The 20,943-nt window shown below is 47.0% G+C and overlaps 1 protein-coding gene across 1 annotated transcript in view; it reads left to right on the forward strand.

Moving 5' to 3' along the window:
* The window catches only part of LOC139275555 (proto-oncogene tyrosine-protein kinase ROS-like), a 177,419-nt gene that overhangs the window by 125,536 nt on the left and 30,940 nt on the right, over positions 1–20,943 (forward strand). Inside the window, exons 29-33 of the mRNA XM_070892724.1 lie at positions 4,088–4,293; positions 8,886–9,021; positions 9,749–9,911; positions 10,400–10,464; positions 15,146–15,275. Coding sequence (XP_070748825.1) covers positions 4,088–4,293; positions 8,886–9,021; positions 9,749–9,911; positions 10,400–10,464; positions 15,146–15,275 — 700 coding nt within the window. The remainder of the gene's footprint in view (positions 1–4,087; positions 4,294–8,885; positions 9,022–9,748; positions 9,912–10,399; positions 10,465–15,145; positions 15,276–20,943) is intronic.

Here is a 20,943-nt window from a genome sequence, read left to right on the forward strand (position 1 = left end):
TGACCTAGACCCAACTGACTGGGGTTTTATTGAGTCTTGTGAACATCACGTGACTAGCTAAGCCACTCACAATGCAACAGCTTTACAACTATTTTAATTAAACTATATATCAAGTGCCCCCCCTTAAAAGGGGCAGTGGAACCGACAAATTAAACTTTGGACATTAAACGGTCAAATTAAAATTTGGTTGCCAGGGGTGATGCACTCCAGTCCCTCCAGTGCCCACCTCTCGTGGAAGGCTACACCGCGTGCTCCATACCCTGGCGCGATGTAACTGGGCACATTTGAGGTATGTGATGGAGTTGAGATCTGTATTTACTCACATTTTAGTAAATATATTTACTCAATTCCATTAAACTCAACTCAATTGAAGGGGCACTAAAAGCAACAAATGTTATCAAATTAGACTTTTAACATCTGGGATCAAATTAAAATTTGATTGCCGGGGGTGATGATGCACTCCAGTCCCTCTGGCACCTACCTCTCACGGAAGGCCGCAAGCGTACCGATGGACACTGCGTGCTCCATCTCCAGGGACACCCTGGCTCGGATGTAACCGCGGAAGAGAGGCAGGCAGTCTGGCTGAACGACCTCCTCGACCGCCCGCTGTCTGGACCGGTTAATGGCCACCTTGGCCGTGCCCAGGAGCAGGCCTACGAGGAGGCCTTCCGACCTGCACGCTCCCCTCCGTACAGGATGCCCAAAGATCAGGAGCATGGGACTGAAGTGCAACCAGAATTTGAGGAGAAGCCCCCTCAAATATTGAGAGGGGTTGCAACCTCACACATTGAACATAGATATGGAACACGGACTCCTCCAAACCGCAGAAATTGCAGGTGGCCTGGGAGTCCGTGAACTGACGTAAAAACCGATTTGCACGGGACTGCTCTGTGCAACACCCTCCAGGCCAAGTCGCCAATAAATAAAGAGAGGACTCCCGCATAGAAAGCGCACTCCATTGGTTACCCCGCCTCGTCCGGATGGTACGATGGTGTGTCCGGATGGCAGACGAGGATGTCATAGTGGAGAGTGTGCAAGAGATGCCCGTACAGGAATCCCCTCCGTGCAGAACTGAAAGGCACGGAGGGGATTTCCAAGAGGAGGCTCAATTGTGAGGTGCCGGCTCCCGAGGGAGGTTTCGGGGCTTGGTGCCGATGAGGAATTCCGTCCGAATGGGGGTCAGTTCGGATGGGATCTCCCACGGCAACAGCTCTACAACTATTTTTGTAGAAAACAAAAATAAACATAAATCAAGTGCCTCCTGATTAAAGGGGGAGGGACACTCTAAACACTAAGTGCCCTTTTTTTTGTTTTTGGTTTTTTTTGGGCACTGAAAAATACAAATTTTACAAGTGCCCCCTGGCTAAAAGGGGGGGGGGGGAAACTAAAACCCGACAATAAAACAAGTTAAACTTTAAACACTAATAATCAAATTAAAATTTGATTGCGGGGGTGTGATGATGCACTCCAGTCCCTCCAGCGCCCACCTCTCGCGGAAGGCCGCGAGTGTACCGGTGGACACTGCGTGCTCCATCTCCAGGGACACCCTGGCTCAGATGTAACCGCGGAAGAGAGGCAGGCAGTCGGGCTGAACGACCCCTTCGACCGTCCGCTGGCTGATGGCACCCTTGGCCGTGCCCAGGAGCAGTCCTACGAGGAGGCCCTCGGACCTACCCACTCCCCTCCGCACAGGGTGCCCAATGATCAGGAGTGTGGGACTGAAGTGCAGCCAGAATTTGAGGAGCAGTCCTTTCAAATAATGGAATAGGGGCGACAACCTCACACATTCCATAAAAACATGGAACACGGACTCCTCCAGACCGCAGAAATTGCAGGCGGCCTGGGAGCCCGTGCACCAACTTAAAAATTTATTGCATTGGGACTGTTCTGTGCACCACCCTCCAGGCCAAGTTCCCAAGAGGACTCCCACGTAGAGTGCACTCCATCGGGGACCCCCGCCTCCTCCGGACGGCAAGATGGTGCGCCATGGCGTGTCCGGGCAGCAGACAAGGATGGTAAGGTTGAGAGTGTGCAGGAGCAGCCCGTACAGGAAACCCCTCCGCGAAGAACTGAAAGGCACGGAGGGGATTTCCAAGAGGAGGCTCAATTGTGAGGTGCCGGCTCCCGAGGGAGGTTTCGGGACTTGGCGCCGATGAGGAATTCCGTCCGAATGGGGGTCAGTTCGGACGGGATCCCCCCCACAGCAACAGCTCTACACTCTTTTGATTGGAAACATAAATAAACAATTAAATCAGGAGCCCGCCAGATCTGGGGGACACTCCAAACATTTTTCAAGGCCCTTTTTTGGGGTTTTTCTTGTATTTTTTTGTGTGTTTTGTGGGAGGTATTTTGGGCAAAAAAAGCATACATTTTTACAAGTGCCCCCTATAAAAGAGGAGGGGGACACTAAAACCGGCAATAAAACAAATTAAACCTTAACATATAAAATCAAATTAAAATTTGGTTGCCGGGGGTAATGATGCACTCCAGTCCCTCCGGCGCCCACCTCTCACGGAAGGCCCCGAAGGCCGCGAGCGTACCGGTGGACCCCACGTGCTCCATCTCTAAGGACACCCTGGCTCGGATGTACACACGGAAGAGAGGCAGGCAGTCAGGCAGAATGACCCCCTCGACCGCCCGTTGCCTGGACCGGCTGATGGCACCCTTGGCCGTGCCCAGGAGCTGTCCCAAGAGGAGGCCCTCAGACCTACCCGCTCCCCTCCGCACAGGGTGCCCAAAGATCAGGAGCATGGGACTGAAGTACAACAGAAATTGAGGAGCAGCCCCTTTAAATAATGCAACCTCGTACATTCAATAAAAACATGGAACATGGACTCCTCCAGACCGCAGAAATTGCAGGCGGCCTGGGAGCCCGTGAACCGACTTAAAAATTTATCGCACAGGACTGCTCCGTGCACCACCCTCCAGGCCAAGTCCCCGATAAATAGTGGGAGGACTCCCGCATAGAGTGCACTCCATCGGGGACCCCCGCCTCCTCCGGATGGCAAGATGGTACGCCATGGCGTGTCTGGACGGCAGACGAGGATGGCAAGGTTGAGAGTGTGCAGGAGCAGCCCGTGCAGGAAACCCCTCCGCGCAGAACTGAAAGGCACGGAGAGGATTTCCCCGAGGCGGCTCAAGTTGTGAGGTGCCGGCTCCCGAGGGAGGTTCCGGGGTTTGGCACCGATGAGGAATTCCGTCCAGACGGGGGTCAGTTCGGACGGGATCTCCCCACAGCAACAGCTCTACAAACCTGAGCGCATACTCACAGGTGCTTACATTACAGCAACCAAGCAAGAATTATAGAATGAAGCACGAAAAGAGTGAGCAAAATTATATTCTGCCGAACATCTCACACTATGTGGAAGTTAATATCTGGGGCTGAGCAATGGCCTTTGGAAGATGAGGGAACAAAAATTGGCAAAATAAAATTTGAATTACATTTTTTAGCATCTATTGCAGTAAATATTGATTAATGTTCACCATTCCAGCTAATTTTTAAATGTGAAGAAATATTTTACTATCATTGAACTTAAACCAATCTGCTCATATTTGCTTCATAATTTTTCTTTCATCTCATCAAGAAAAACAAACTGAAAGAAAACAGATGACGTCTGTCTGGTTCAGCCGGGCCTTGCGATATTTCGACAGCCTGGTGCCAGCGGGCTGGCCCAGGGTGCTCGATTTTTAAAATCTACCCAAATTGGTGCTGACCTAAATTGACTTGGACTTCGATCTCCTCATGACAAATAATGCAGGAGACTGGTCACGCATGCTAGACATCACTTTTTCTGCCAGACACCAAAGCTCACTCCAAGTGATATCTATCAGCTGTACATTTTTCATGGTCTTTGTTGCCCTCTATTTTCCGGCAGGGGTTACTGGATTACGAACACGATTCTCCTTTCCCCAGCCCAATAGTGCTAATTATAGCACTCTGATGGAGGTCAGCTCACTTAGTTGAATTGAACCTGGAACCAATTTGTTTTTATGGTGCAATTATACACTGTTTTTGAAAACTGAATGTTCAAGGGAGCTCCAATTCAGAGTTTCATAGATAAAGGTTAAAAATACTTTTCTTTTACAGGAATTCCCAAAACGGGACAGGCTTACAGAGATTGAACAGTTCTGATGAATGGATCACTCTCTATCATGGGCCCTGCAATAATACAATCTGTGCTTGGCGTAACCAGCGCTTCAGTGGGTTTTATCATATGCGAGTCGTGGCAGTTAATGGCATCGGCATGGGTGAATTCAGTGACATAAATGGGGAAATCATCATGAAAATTTATGGTGAGAAATTATACTGCGTTTTAGATCTTAGACATTATAAAAAATTATTGAATAAGGTTTTTCCAAATTGATCAATTATTATGGGCCAAGATTTGCAGTGGGTTTGATGGAAAACTCAGAGTACGCATCATACCGCCTTTCAGATGGACAACAAGTTCGGGATTTCTGCATGCGCTTGCGCTAAATCCCGAACTTGTGATCTGTCAAGTTCCGACTTGACAGATCATCCGCACCTGCACCACACTAGCATTGAAAGTCTAATTGCTGGTGCGGCGTTGTGCTAATTGCCCAACAACTGACCAGCAATTCTGTGCAAAGATTTTACAGCTGGTGCAAACGGCCACAGGGCCTGTTTCCACAGCATAAGGAGAAACGCCCTGATAAATCCAGGTAATTAAAAAAAGTTATGAGGCTGGAAATGGAAGCAGTTAAGGATTTTGTCCATGGAAAGTTCAGAGGAAATGGTTGTCACATCGATTTAAAAATGTTTTTGTTGCATCTATGTGGAGCAGAAGCTTAATAAAAATCCAAACAGAAAATATAGATGTTTATCCCGAAAGGGTCTAGGAATGAAGGTTTTTCCCCCCTTATGGAGATCATAAATGAATGATAGACCTTCTGTTTGATGATTGGAGCAACAGCCCATGTGATCCCAGGTACGCTTCCACACACACTGCACCCAAGGGATCCTCTCAGACACGGCGTCAAACAGCAAGTGCGCGAAGGAGGGACCCCATCAGGTAAGTTTGCATTCTATTCGATGCCAGCAGCATACTCCGTAGGTACACCGTCGACCGCAAAATCCAGGCCTATATAAATCAAAAAATGTTTCATTGAAGCATTTTGTGGTTGTTAAATGGTGCAAACTATTGAAAAATATTTATGTATAAAATTTCATACGCTGGTTGTGCAATCTCTTGTGTTTATTTTTTTGTTTCATTTTATAATTTTTGATTTTGCATGCTGTAACTGTTCACAGACTTCTGTCAATACCTCTTAAATCAGAAGGCAGGGTTTGGATGAAATCTGGAACTCACTATATAGGGAGCTGTAGACATAAACACACCTTGCCTCCAATCAGTATGCTAGTACTTCAAGATGCTGTGATACTGTGTGATCATGTGGTTATTTTAATTAGTGGTTAGCATCCAAGATTAGTTATTCTAGAGAATTCAGATTTTGTTAGATGGCAAAAGTTATGTTGATTCTGAATAATAAGTAACTAGGATTCTCATTGTGTCGGTGAGTATAGAATGGATGATCGGGGATGTAAGTACTGAACTGTTACCACATTGGTAGAGATTATCATCATCATAGGCAGTCCCTCGAAACCGAGGAGGCTTGCTTCTATTCTAAAAGTGAGTTCTCAGGTGACTGTACAGTCCAATATAGGAATTACAGTCTCTGTCACAGGTGGGACAGAGAGTCGTTGAAGCAAAGGGTGGTGGGACTGGTTTGCCGCACGCTCCCTCCGCTGCCTGTGCTTGATTTCTGCATGCTCTCGGCTACGAGACTCTAGGTGCTCAGCGCCCTCCCAGATGCTCTTCCTTCACTTAGGGCAGTCTTTGGCCAGGGATTCCCAGGTGTCAGTGGGGATGTTGCACTTTATCAAGGAGACTTTGAGGGTGTCCTTGAAACGTTTCCTCTGCCCACCTGGGGATCGCTTACCGTGTAGGATTTCCGAGTAGTGCGCTTGCTTTGGGAGTCTTGGGTCGGGCATGCGGACGATGTGGCCCGCCCACCGGAGCTGGTAGAGTGTGGTCGGTGCTTCGATGCTGGAGATATTGGCCTGATCGAGAACACTGACCTGACCCCGCCACACAGCACGGCCCCCTGGTCATCGAAATCCATGGCGCGGCCTTGGACAACGTGGACCACTTTCCATACCTCGGGAGCCTGCTGTCAGCAAGGGCAGACATCGCCGACGAGGTCCAACGCCGCCTCCAGTGCGCTAGTGCAGCCTTCGGTTGCCTGAAGAAGAGAGTGTTTGAAGACCAGGACCTCAAATCTTGCACCAAGCTTATGGTCTACAGGGCTGTAGTGATACCTGCCTTCCTATATGGCTCAGAGACATGGACCATATACAGTAGACACCTCAAATCGCTGGAGAAATACCACCAATGCTGTCTCCAAGATCCTGCAAATCCCCTGGGAGGTAGAGATTAAAGTCCAGAAATTACTGCCTGTGATATTATCACATGAACGTTTAATATGACATTCTCTGCCTGCTATCTTGACGGAGGCATTAATCCCTTTTAAAATAAATGGATTAAAGCATTGGACAGAAAGATATCACACAACCACATGAAGCATGTGGCTGGTAATACTACAAATAGCAATTTCTAGGCTTATATGTAACTTGAATTTTATTTTTAAACTCTCCAGGGCCAAAATTGTCCCTTTCTATAAGAGACGACAGGTCGGTAAGGACTCGCCGCTCAGTCGGCACGAAGGGGCTGCCATTTTGAAAATTGCTCTCGTTTATTTTTGGAATAGTGTACAGAACCGCCCCGTCTGTCGTCCCATCTCGTTGGACACGCACCGATCCCTTACCGACCGGTGGTGACCCCATTTCCGCCCCGCGTGGGAAATTGCCCTGTGGGAGCAGATTGGCCGGCGCTCGGTGACCCCGACCGCTTTCTCCGGCGGGAAGCTTCTTGTGGCTGGGCGGCGCGTCCGCCCTTAAAAGGGGAGGATGCACTGTCGCGGCCGCCATTCTATTTTGATTGTCGGCTGACTGTCAATTCGGCCTGACAGTGGTGGCCACGGGTTCGGCCGGGCTGTCAACAGGCAGCCTGGCAGCCCTTCTTGGGTACCGGGCCTGTGACCCTGCTGAAACCCTCCCTGGTGGCTCAGTGTTTGCCACTGAAGTGGCTGCAGGGTTCGCAGTGGCCCGCCCCTTTAACTGTGATGTGTCAGCGTGACGCGGCACATCCACGCCGTGCTGACGTTTATCATCAGCGCAGCGATGGTGACTCGGAGCGACGACCGTTCCGACCCGCTGGCATTTCTGCCCCACTGACGACCGTACATCAGCCCCGCTCCAAAAAAAGAGCAGAATTTCCCCGGATTGTCCACCCCATGCATTGCAGCAGACATAACGCTTTTTAAAAAAAAAAACAGAAGGTGCACCCCGTTTGGGGCCGAGGGCAATTTTGTCCCCTCCATATTCTACTAGTTTCTGCCTTGTCAAACTCTAGCAGTCCAGTATCGGTATATTGTTCTAATTTTAAAAGTTGGCTGTTTGCAGGAAAGCCTAAAAAGGACTAATTTTTGTAATCCATTCAAAGTCTGAACTTATCTTTTTGCTTTATAAAAGAAATATTTATAAAATTGCTTTCAAAAGTATTCATATTTCTCAAACATACTAGTGCATGTTTTGTCTACACTTTAATCCAGTGAATGTGTTTCAGTTTAAAAGGACTTTATTGCATTAGGGAGGTATGCAGAGTTTGTGTATGCAAAAGTACATAGCGGCATAAGCAAATCTTATATTGAAAATGTTTTGTATAAACTATCCAAACAATGTGTCAACAGAACCTCACGAAAATCTTGTCCAGCTAGTACTTGGACCTGTCTGTGCTACAGTTATAATGGCAGTCTTCTGTATTTCCATAGCAGTTTACGGTGAGTTTGCAAGATACTCTGTTTGAAAGATAGTATATTGTTTGCAAGATAAATTGAGTCATTCTAGGTTATTTAAAGAACTCTGAAACAGATATATGTGATATATATATATATATCTAAGGCCCGATTTTTCACCCCGGTGTCTGACCGGAACAGGGTGTGCAGGGTTTAAAATATCGGTAGCGTGGTGCTCATCTTGTACAAACCACACTTGCGCCCTGTGCCATTTTAACAGGCACATTTCGGGCAGTGAGCAACGTCCTTGCCCCAGGTAGGCAAAGGTTTAATTGAAATGGAAAAGTTTGGATCTGCTGATGTCATTTAGACTCTGACATTATTTTAACCCCGGGATGCGCAACTTGCCCTCGGTGTCCAACAACAACAACTTGCATTTATATAGCGCACTTAATGTAGCAAACATCCCAAGGTGCTTAACAAGAGTGATATCAATTTAACACAATGTTGACACCGAGCCACAGAAGGAGCTATCAGGACAGATGACTAAAAGATTGTGCCCAGTGAAGCTGGCATGAGAGGCTCCAGGAGAGGCCCGAATAAATAAAATTATTTCAAGGTTTCCTTGTGGGCCAGGAAGAGCAGGAAGGCCCCTCCAAGCCCCACAAGTAATACAAGGCCTTCCCAACCACGATTGTGTCTGGAGCTCCCCACTTTCATTGGAGCAGTCCCAAATGGTGGCCTTCTGTCGCACTCGCCTCGCCCCTGCCTGCCAGCTCCGAGTCATTCTTGCCAGGTTCGGGAAACAGTTGGATTCTGGGCTATGTTAATGAGGTCCGGGACTTAAATTAGCCCAGGCCTCGCGCCGCTGAGTCAGGGTGCGTGCCCCCCATGCTCGTCTTTCACCCCAGGTTAAAATCAAGGCCAGAGTTTCACTTGTTAATAAAGATTCACTTTGAATTGTTAGATATTAGTTCTTTATAAAATGTAATTTTCTTAACATTTACCAGCCCAAAATGCAAAGCATGACAAACAAAAGGGAGACATAACCACTCTTCATGTAAACTACAATCCAGATTTAGAATTGGCTTTGATCAGAGATATGAACGCATCTGTAATTCAGACAAACATCTGGTATACCTCGAGGTACAATTCAGCTTCTTTTATTTTTATTAGATATTAGTTTCTAAGCCATCCTTGATAAAAAAAGCAAGTTACCCAGGTCTCTTGTATACCTTTCAGTTCTAATATTGCTGCATGAATTAGCTTCTGAACAGCATGATGGATGGGATGTTGATTTTACCCTTGACAAGATGATTGTAAATCTAATGAAAGATAGCAGAATTCATCACATGCTGTATAATGATTATTTGATTAGATTGAAGTGACATTTATTGACTGAACACTCTTCTGGAGCTAGGCAGGTTGAAATAAGTGCATTAAGCAACAGCACTGATTCATTTATATATTAGTTAAATGGATATTTATGAGCCGTAGACATGGCATGGATGCCCTATTGGGGTTGTTTTCTGCTGTGTGGATCAGGAGGAGGGCCACATTGTGCACCTAAAGCAAATATTGCTGCCCTCAGTGACCAGTATCTCTTCCACAAGCCTTGATATTTATGTGCTGCTGAAAGAGACTTTCTGGAACAATCTCTGAGCTCATGCTTTAAAGTTTGCGATTAGAACATTTAGATTGCTGGCAAGTTATGAAGCTTCTACAGTGGATTTTTATGTTAAAGGTGCTAAACTGTGATAACTGTGACTGGCTTATTTGAAACTCAAAAGTACTCATTATTAATGCCTTTAAAATTGAGGTATGGGGATAAAAATGTGATGAATAATTCACATAATCTCTTGTGTTTGTCTAGCTGCCTCCCCACACAGGTGGAACTCGAGTCTCTTCCATTGTTTCCAAGAGAGAAACTCACTTTGCAAAATTTTCTTGGTAGTGGAGCATTTGGAGAAGTGTTTGAAGGAAAAGCTGAAGACATTTTGGGGCCCGGCAGTGGAGATGTCAGAGTAGCTGTAAAGGTAAGTGTTCAGTAAGAATGCGGGTTCGGTAAAAGGAAAGAAGGAGAGATAGTGCTGCATTGTGTGTCAGGAGATCGCAGCCAGACTCCCAACCGAAATAAAATGAAAAACTGCAAATGCCAGAAATCTGAAATAAAAGCCCAAAATTTTGGAAATACAGCGGGTCAATCTGAAAGAATGAGGTAGGTTAGTATCTGCCCTCATTGACTAAGGTCCCAGTTGGAGACCCAGTCCTGGAATGGCACTCACCATGCATTTCTAATTAAGACTAACTTTGGAACCTCCATCACGATTACTAGTGTGCTATCTATGTCCCATTCGTGCTCAAACATCATGGGAAATAAAAAAATTTACCCTGATACAATTTGTGTCCCCCCCAAAAAAAATAAGTATTTAGAGATAACAACTAAAATAAATAGATTCACATCAAAGTTATTAGTCAAGGCTGCAATGCAATTTTCACACAAGTGTGATTATTTACTTACCAGACACTGAGAAAAGGGGCGACAGATCACGAAAAATCTGAATTCCTCAAAGAGGCCTATTTAATGAGGTAGGATTTTTTAAACTATCTCATGACATGTTTGTCTCGTTCTAAGGTTGGAGAGAAAAGGTGTGTTACGTGTTGAAATTTGTTGGAGAACTTAATGATTTTATGTTGACAGCTACAGTGCCCCATAAGTGCTGACTTACTTAGATTGTATTTCAAACTTGTAAACAATCAAATCTATTTGAGAGTAGAAAATATTGCAAGAGTTGGAGTTGGGCCCAAATGAGTTATGAAGAGAGGAGGGCCAGAAAATATTTCGTGAGGTGGCAGAGTGTGGGAGGATGGTGGTAAGTGGAGGACAGGCAGATACCTGATACAGCAGCAGCATATACAGTGTGCCTGCTTCAAGGGACATTGAAGAAAGTGGTAACAAGGAAGAAAGCAAGCAACCTGGCCATACTAAGAGTTTTTCATAATGCAGCTTTTATTCTCAGTTATTTAAAATTCTTTTTCAAACCATCTCTATATATATGTGAACAATTTCTTTTGTATGCTCGGTGCAGCAAAATCATAAACGTAAGAAATAGGAGCAGGAGTAGGCCTTATGGCCCCTCGAGCCTACTCCGCCATTCAATAAGATCATGGCTGATCATCGACCTCAACTCCACTTTCCAGCCCGATCCCCATATCCTCTGATTTCCCTAGACTCCAAAAATCTACCTCTCTCAGCCTTGCATATATTCAGAGACTTAGCATCCACAGTCCTCTGGGACAAAGAATTCCAAAGATTCACTACCCTCTGAGTGAAGAAATTCCTCTCATCTCGGTCTTAAATGGCCTATCCCTTATCCTGAGACTGTGCCCCCTAGTTCTAGACAATCCACCCAGGGAATACAACCTCTCAGCATCTACTCTGTCAATCCCCTTCAAAATCTTGCATGTTTCAATGAGATTACCTCTCATTCTCCTAAACTCCATAGAGTACAGGCCCATTCTACACAATCACTCATCATAAGACAGCCCTCTCATCCCAGGAATCAATCTATTGAACCTCCGTTGCACCCCCTCCAAGGCAAGTATATCCTTCCTCAGATAAAGACCCTGTCCAACTATAGCAAGGCTTCCTTACTCCAAACCCCATGTAATAAAAGACAACATGCCATTTGCCTTCCTTATTTCTTGCTAGCTTTCTATGTTTCTTGCACAAGGACACCCAAATCTCTCTGAACACCAACATTTAAAAGTTTGTCACCGTTTAAAAATGATTGTTTTTCTATTCTTCCTACCAAAGTGAATAAACTTACATTTCCCTACATTATACTCTGTCTGCCACCACACTACCCACTCACTGGTCGGAATCTTCCCAGCCCTGCGAGTGTGGGTTTGGAGGCGGGTCCACACTGAACCCCCTGCGTGTGTGTTTCTTAACTGTCAGGTTGCCGTTCAGATAGCCGACCCAACAGCAAGCGACAGGACAGGTACTTAAATGCTAGTTAAGAGGCATAAAAGCAGGTACATACAATTTTACCAACCTTTTGAAGGCTTTACCATCCCTCAGGTTTCATGCCAGGTAAGTGGAGTCGGGTTCTCTGTGACTCTCTATTGCTTTGGCTAGTTGACAGCTGCAGAAGTGGTATAAAAGCTGCCATTTCACAGCTGCTCACTTTCCAGTGTCAAGATAAAGCCTTCAGGTTTTGGAAGAGTATTTGAGCTGTACGCACTTTGGAAGTGTTTGCAGTGAACTCTCTCTTCACTGTCACCTCCTTGGAACAACCTCTCTCACCATTGACAGGGCGCTTCTGTCATCTCTACCTCACCTGCCATCTATTCCAGCGGCATCAGTGCCCTTCAAAAAATCTCACCACGATCAGCCCCAACACCAACATCACTACCAACAACACCAACCTTCTCCGCAATCATCTGATGCTGCACAGTACTCAGGGCATCAGCACCCGACCACAATGCTGCCCGGGAGGCCAGTGATGGCCTCACCATGGCCACATTTACTTCACTTGACACTGTACACCCTGACTACCACATGATGCGCCAGGTTGGCACCACCCCACACCAGCTCCATAAAGCAATCCTGCAATGTCCAACCCTTTTCTTTCACACTTATCACCATTGTGGGGGGTACCCTTATGTCTCGTTCATTACAACTCACTAAGCCACTGCCAAACGTGCTCACAAATCTGCCCAAGAACGCAAAGTCCTGAAAGTAAAGATTCAATGTTTGACAATACATCAACATTAACTATACATAACATTGGCTAAAGGACCCAAGTGCCTACCCTTGTGTGTTGTTATTTGGTATGATTGGACAAAGATGAGGGCGAGTGTGAGGGGTGGCTAGTGAGATGCGGAAGTGATAATGTAGATAGATAGGGAGAGAGAGAGGGATGGGTGGAGGTGCAAAATAAGTTGGTGTGAGAAAGGATGTGCAGGGGTAGAGTAGGGAAGGCAGAGTGATGAGGGTGAGTGTGGCTTAGCTGTAACGTTTCATGATCTGCTGAGATTATTGAAGGGTTTGTGGCACTGCATCCTCCTCCTGAAGACGTCCCTGCATGTGCCCTCCTGAGCAATGTGCAACCAGGCTGCGTTGGTGTCCTGGGGAGGTCCCTTCCGCCCATGGGAAGGGAAGAAAACCTCCCTGCATGCAGTGACTCCCTCCATAAGCATCTGGAGGGAATCATGGGAGAGCCTGGGTGCAGCCGTGCACCTTTGTGCAGTGTTTGTCAGTGTTTGCAGCACCTCAATGCTGCAGGACACTGATGGAAGAACTGTCAAAAGCAATGTGGGCATGGTCCCTTTAAGTAAACTGGCTGATGATGCGTCATCAATTGACGTCATCAGACTGGCTTCCTCATAATTGGCTGGGAAGCCTGGAGGGCGGGCTTAACAAGCTCAATCATGGGAAGATTCCGGAGAGAGCGGATTTTCCACCGCCAATAACCCCGGCCGCATCGATCCCGCCACGTGTGGAGAAATCGCAACCACTTAGTCTATCTATATCACTTTGCAGACGCTTTATGTTCTCCTCACAGCTTACTGTCCCACCTAGCTTTGTATTGTATCGTCAGCAAACTTGGATACATTATACTCAGTCCCTTCATCTAGGTCATTAATATAGATTGTAAATAGCTGATGCACCAGCACTGATCCTTGCGGCACTCCACTAGTTAAAGTCTGTCAACTTGATAAAGACCCGTTTATACCTACTGTCAGTTTTTTGTAGATTAACCAATCCTCTATCCATGCCAATACATTAGGCCCAATCCCATGAACTCTTATCTTATGTAATAACCTTTTATGTGGCACCTTATTAAATGTTTTTTGGAAATACAAATATACTACATCCACTGGTTCCCCTTTATTTACCCTGCTACTTACATCCTCAAAAAACTCTAATAAATTTGTCAAACACTATTTCCCTTTCTTAAAACCATGTTGACTCTGCCTAATCATGTTATTATTTTCGAAATGCCTGATACCATTTCGTCAACAATGGATTCCAGCATTTTCCCGCTGACTGATGTCAGGCTAACTAGCCTGTAGTTTCCTGCTTTCTTTCTCCCTCCTTTCTTGAATAGCAGTGTTAACTTTGCTATCTTCAAAACCTCTGGGACCATTCCAGAATCTAGAGAATTTTGAAAGATCGAAACCAATGCATCCACTATCTCTTAGCACTTCTTTTAGAACCCTAGGATGTAGACTGTCAGGTCCAGGGGATGTCGGCTTTTAATCCCATTAGTTTCTCTAATACTTTTTCTCTACTTATACTAATTACATTAAGTTCCTCCCCTCATTAGCCCCTTGGTTCCCCATTATTTTAGATATGCTATTTGCATCATCTACCGTGAAGACAGATATAAAATATTTGTTTAACGTTTCTGCCATTTCCTTATTCCCCATAATAACTTCTCCTGTCTCAGCCTCTCGGGGACCAATGTTTACTTTTGCTACTCTCTTCCTTTTTACATACTTGTAGAAGCTCTTACAATCTATTTTTATATTTCATGCTAGTTTTCTCTCGTAGTCCATTTTTTCCCTTTTTATCAATTTTTTGGTCACCCTTTGCTGGTTTCTGAAACTCTCCCAATCCTCAGGCTTACTACTATTCTTCACAACATTATAATCTTCTTCTTTCAATCTAATGCTCTCCTTAACTTACTTAGCCACGGATGGATCACTTTTCCTGTATAGTTTTTGTTTCTCAATGGAATGTTTTTTATATCTGTGTTTATAAAGAACATTACTACAACAAGAGCATAAAGGAAATCTCTCCCATAGGGTGAAATAGTTCTGCGGCTCAGTGAAATAATGAGGCCTGCATTTTTGACTACTTTATTCCCGTTTTGGCCATAATTTCTATAACGAACAAGTATAATTGGAATTTAATTTTTTGGCACATGGCAATAGCATGTTCAAATTATAATATGCAAATAGAATTGGTTCATCCATATTTGTAAACACGTCTGCAGGCATTATTTATCCACACCTTACTATTTGCAATAGGGATGGGGCCAAAAAAAATGTTTTTGACAAAAGGTCCCTTCCATCCACTTATCCCCAAATAAGCAATTTGTTCCAATTTTCCTTTATCTGATCATTTAAAAACAACGCAACACTTTAGTTTCGTCCTTTATGACATTTACTTGTTTTTTTTGTTGACTTCAGATGTATTTTTTGTGTTCTGCAATACTGGGAATATTAATTCTAATGGTGTGCATTTGTTGTGTTTTAGTCATTTTGATCATGCTCACATAGTTAAGCTGCTGGGCGTATGCCTGCTGAATGAGCCACAATTCTTACTCCTGGAGCTTATGAAGGGGAGAGACTTGCTCAGTTATCTCCGAGGAGCTCGTGGATCTCAGGTACGTTAGACAGAAAATATTGACAGTCCTCCCACCATGTCACTTGAAGATAAGCAACAACAATAATGCAGAGTTTTGTTTTTCATTTTTTAAATGCAATTTTTCCCTTTTTCCAATAGGATAATTAATATTCTGCCCCTTGTTCTCCAGGGGTTAGCTTCAGTAGTTAGCACAGCTGATCATACGACCCTCCTCCAATGTCTCTCTTCCTTTGTCAAGCTCCATGGGAAACTGCCCTTGCATACTTCCATCACTACATATCCAAATGCAGCCAGTGCAGAGTGGCTTCCCATCCCTGCACTGGAGCCCCCAAAGGATCTATCCATGGCCCTCTCTTGATCTGTATGCTGCCCCTCAGAGATACCATCCACAGACATGGGATGAGCTTCAATATACATGCCAGTGATTCCCATGTCTGTCTATCTACTACTTTCCCCGACCACCTGCATGCTGTCAGGATCCTTGTTTGACATCAAATCTCAAATAAGTATTAATTTCCTCCAGCCTGACATTAAGAAGCCACTGTTTTTGGTCCTTGCCAGAAACTGTTCTCTCAATTGCTACTGACTTAATTTTCCCTCTCTGGCCACACTCTGAGGGTAGACAAAGCAATTTGCAATTATGGAGTGAGCTTTACCCACCCCCCGCCTGCCCCCCAAAGAAAAAAAAAATCTTATCCATCACCAAATCACTTATTTGCACCTCTGCAACACTGCCTGCCTCCACCCCTATCTTATCCTTTCACTGCTGAAATTATTATACATGTCTTTGTCATTTCCAGAATCCATTATTTCAACACCATGCATGCTGGCCTCCTATCCACCTCCTTCCATCAATTCAACTTGTCCAAACTCTGTGGGGTAGAAATTGTCGCCCTCCCGCAGCTGTAGATGAGGTCGCCCCTTGAGCAAAATTCCACTCTGTGTTGTTTCTTTTTATTCGGACCCGGAAGTCGCTCTTAATGGGGCCGGTGACTACACGAGGGGGGGGGCAGATATGCGGCGATGGCAATACCTGAGTGACGGAAGTTGGGGGAGGTGCGGAGTGACCACTGCGATGACGTCATCATGGTGCCGCGTCACCACGGCTCTCCCCTTTACTTAAAGGGGAGAACCTTCGCGATTTCAAAACTTCAGTCCACTGGGCCACCAGGGAGGGTTTTGGCCGGGCCAACGGCCTGTGACCCAAGAGGGGGTGCCGGGCTGCCAACCCGGGGGCATAATTGTCAGGCCGACATGGCAGTTGGCCGACAAAAAAACATGGCGGCAGCGGCAGTAGGCCCTCCCTTTAAGGGAAGCCACATCGTCATTCCAGAAGGCCACAGCTTCACTGGACCACCGGAAAAAACAGGTTTTGGCACCGCTGGGCGGGTCGAAGATTTTCAGAGGTGAATGTCGTCGTCAGGGGGTTCAATCGTTGGTGCGCAAGGTGATGACGCACTTAACATGGATCAGCAGCAGTGGAGCAGTAGTGGGTGGTGGGGGGGCGGGGGGGGGGTGTGCAGGGGGAAGATCGGGTCACCACCGGGAAAACTCGGGAGGGCAACTGGGCTATCAGCGGGCGTTCCATGAAAAGTCGGCGGCCACTCCACTCTGCAGCATGGCCACCGATTTGCGGTGGTAACGGGCCTGAAGGAGAGGGGCAATTTCGGCTCCTAGGGCCGAAATTCAGTGCAGCCAGAAAGCAGGTGGTGTTAAAGCCTTTTTTCCCCGATTAGTACCGCAAAGTTTGTGGCGGTCATTGGATCCATATTCAGATTTTTGACCACAAAAAAGTGTTCCAGTCTTATTAGCCCTTCAAACCTGAATGTTTGTAGTCTTAATTGGGGCGTTATTCCCCCAGGAAATTCACCCTTCGGGTGGTGTGGCAGCTGCCATTGCAGCACAGGCGTGAGGGAACGGGCGTATCGGTGTTGTTTTGGAGAGGATGGCCACAGCTTTCAGACTGTGGCTGCTATCCTGCATCATCATCATCACATGCAGTCCCTCGAACTGAGGATGACTTGTTTCCACGTCAAAAAGTTCACAGGTGTTTCAATGATGTACCTAAAATTCCAGTCTGAACTAAATCTTGAAGGGTGGAAGATGCCTGTGCTTGGATTTTATTTTTAAACGTGTGGTGACTGTTGCACACCAGCCACCACACTGGCTTGACAGAGCTAGGTCTTGGTCCAGTAGCAAGGATTAACCAAGATGACTGGAGACCTGCTCTGCTGCATGGACCTAGTGCGCACACATATCGCAGTGTGGGCTGGCCCATGCTGCCCCTGGGCCCTCTCCTCATCTGGGCCCCGAACTCGCGCCTCTCCTGGGCCCCAATTACGTCCCTCTACAGTCTCTCGCCGCTCCTTCGCTCCGACCTCGCCGCTCCTGATGTACCTGCCCACGCTCCAATCACCGACTTGGACCTTGGTGACTTCCCTTTTCACTGCCGTTGCTCTCCTGCTCCAGCACGTGCTGCTCCCTGGAGTGGTATGCTGCCATGCTGCTCCTTCTGCTCCCCGGCCTGCTCAGATGGTGCTCGCAGGCCGGGGGCCGCACAGACTGCTCAGGTGGATGCCCCCCAAGACCTCAGTGTTGCTTTCGCAGCTGGGTCTACCACGGGCCACAGGGGAACTTCCAGTGTGGCACCACAGCACTGACCTTAGCTCCCTCAGATTGGTGGTGGTGGTATTATGCTACCCTGGTGAGTTATTCGGGCTCCTCGGGCCAGGGTACAGAAAATGCGCTCCCTCCGGCTTGCAACATTCCTGGCCCCAGACCTGTTGGGGCATCTGTCCTCCCAATGGATTTGCAGGATTTTGTGGAGGCAGCGTTGGTGGTACTTCTCCAGTGCTTTGAGTTATCTCCTGGAAATAGTCCACGTTGTCATGTTTGTAACCACAATGTAACACCACTGTATTACTGTATACACTCAACTTAGATGCACACCTTGACCACAGGGGGTGAACTTGTGGGAGATGCTCCTTACCTGATCACACAGGTAAATAAAGGGAGCTCCCACACAGGATCAGATCTTCTGGAGTCCTGTAATAAAGTGCTAAGGTTACAGAGTGGCCTTGTCCCTGGAATGTGCCTCGTGTGGTTTCATGCTGTAGAGTAAGGACTTTACATTGGTGATGAGTATGGGATCGAGTGCATTATCCTGAATTCATTGCTCGTGAAACATGGGCCATTGTCACTAACCAGGATGTCCGGCAAGCCATGGGTTGCAAAGATCACACGTAGGCTTTCCACGTGGTGGATGACCGTTCCTCCTGCTGGCCTATAGATCCCGCCCGCACTTGCTCAAGGGGGGCCCGCCTGATGAGCTACTCATGAAACGAACACTCTAAACTCGGTTGTCCCTCATCCACCCAGTCCTGACCGACATAGTTGAGGGCAAGCGCAAGTCACAAAACGAGTACCATGACCGTAATTCAAGGGGGAGATGTATAGAAAGAAATGATCCTGTATTCGTCCTCAATCACGCCATGGGGCCCAAATGGCTTGAGGGTATTGTAATTGGCAAAGAGGGGAATAGGATCATCGTGTTAAAACTCAATAATGGCCAGATATGCCGTAAGCATCTGGACCAAGGAGAAAAAAAAAAGGTTGGCAACAAGAAACGGGAATTCACGACCCACGAGAATGGCCACCGGTACTGTGTTGGGGAAGACTGGGGCGATTTTGTCGAGAGGCTTCAGCAAAGCTTCGTAATTAAAGACTGGCTGGGGGATGCAGCGGCCGACAAGCGACGGGCTCATCTCCTGACCAGCTGCGGGCCAAAGACTTATGCGCTCATGAAGGACTTACTGGCACCCGAAAAGCCGTCGGACAAAACCTTTGAAGAGCTCAGCAAATTAATCGGGGAGCACCTCAAACCGGCGAGCAGCATACACATGACTCGACACAGATTCTACACCCACCGACATCGTGAAGGACAGAGCATACCGGACTTTGTAGCCGACCTCCAACGTTTGGCCAGCCTCTAAGTTCACAGACGCCTGCAGTGGGGAGATGCTAAGGGACTTTTTCATTGAGGGTATTGGTCATGTGGGAATTTTTCGCAAGTTAATTGAGACCAAGGAATTGACCTTGGAAGCGGCAGCTCAAACTTTCATGGCGGGGGAGAAAGAGACGAAAATGATTTACGCGCGCAATTCTGCCTCTAACACGGCGATGGATCAGGGAGTCAACATCATAAATGCTACTCAGAGCCCCGCAGGCAGGCAGGGGCAGTCCGACATTTACCAGGCAGCAATAGATCCCAGAGCAGGATCTCAACAGAGACAATGGCAGGCTGAACGGACGTTCACGCCATCACAGTGGACAATGCAGCCCGGGATGGGGCCATTGACACCCACTAATAGGATACTTAAGAGAGTCAAAGGGACAGTCAGCATGGAATGCCTGGCCATAGTCCCTTTGTTCACAACAATGGAAACTTTAACTCAGGCTGGAGATGTGGGGGAAAACACTCAGCCAGATCTTGCAGATTCCAACATTTTGTCTGCAGAAACTGCAATTTCAGTGGCCATTTAGCTCGACTGTGTAGAAAACCTGCAACCAGACTGATATGAGACAGAGGGACTAGAAGAGGGTTCTGTGAGGCAGGATGACTGTTGGGGCAAATCGATGGACGCCGAGGTTCAGCGGATCCATGTGGCGAATATTCACAATTCATACACCAAAACGCCACCAATGATGATGAGGGTTTTGTTGAATGGGATCCTAGTACGCATGAAGCTGGACACTGGGGCCAGCCAGTCACTCATGGGCATTCAGCAATTCGAGAAGCTATGGCCACTCAAAGCCAGTAGACCCAAATTAGAACGTATTGAGACACAATTACGGACTTACACCAAGGAAATCATTCCGGTGCTCGGCAGTGCAATGGTGGCTGTCACACACAATGGGCTAGTGAACCGGCAGGCCACTCTGGATTGTCCCGGGTAATGGTCCCGTTCTGTTGGGGAGGAGCTGGTTAGCTGAGATGAATTGGAAATGGGGGGGGATGTTCACGCAATGTCCTCGGTGGAGCGAAGTTCGTGCTCACAAGTCCTACAACAATTTGAGTCACTATTTCAACCAGGCATCGGGACTTTCAAAGGCACCACAAAGCCAGAGCGGTGCTGTATGTGATGCGGGAAAAGATCAAGAGCGAATTGGACCGGCTATTGCGAGAGGGCATCTTGCCTGTTGAATTCAACGACTGGGCGAGCCCCATCGTTCCCGTTCTAAAAGCGGAAGGCCCTGTCATGATCTGTGGCAACTACAAGGCCACCATCAATCGAGTGTCCCTACAAGACCAATACCCACTCCCAAGAGCGGAGGACCTTTTCGCCACGCTGGCAGGTGGCAAGCTGTTCAGCAAGTTGGACCTCGCTTCAGCCTATATGACCCAGGAACTGGCCGACAAATCCAAACTACTGACCACCATTATCACGCACAAGGGACTGTTTGTGTATAACAGGTGCCCGTTTGACATTCGATCAGCGGCCGCGATATTTCAACATAACATGGAAAGCCTGCTTAGATCCATTCCTGGAATGATTGTATTCCAGGACGACATCCTCATCATGGGTCGAGATACCGAGGAACATCTCCACAACCTGGAGAAGGTGCTACGCTGACTGGACTGGGTAGGCCTGTGACTCAAGAAGTCTAAATGTGTGTTTTTGCTCCTG

The sequence above is a fragment of the Pristiophorus japonicus genome, chromosome 11 (assembly GCF_044704955.1).
Source record: "Pristiophorus japonicus isolate sPriJap1 chromosome 11, sPriJap1.hap1, whole genome shotgun sequence".
NCBI classification, from domain to species: Eukaryota; Metazoa; Chordata; class Chondrichthyes; family Pristiophoridae; genus Pristiophorus; species Pristiophorus japonicus.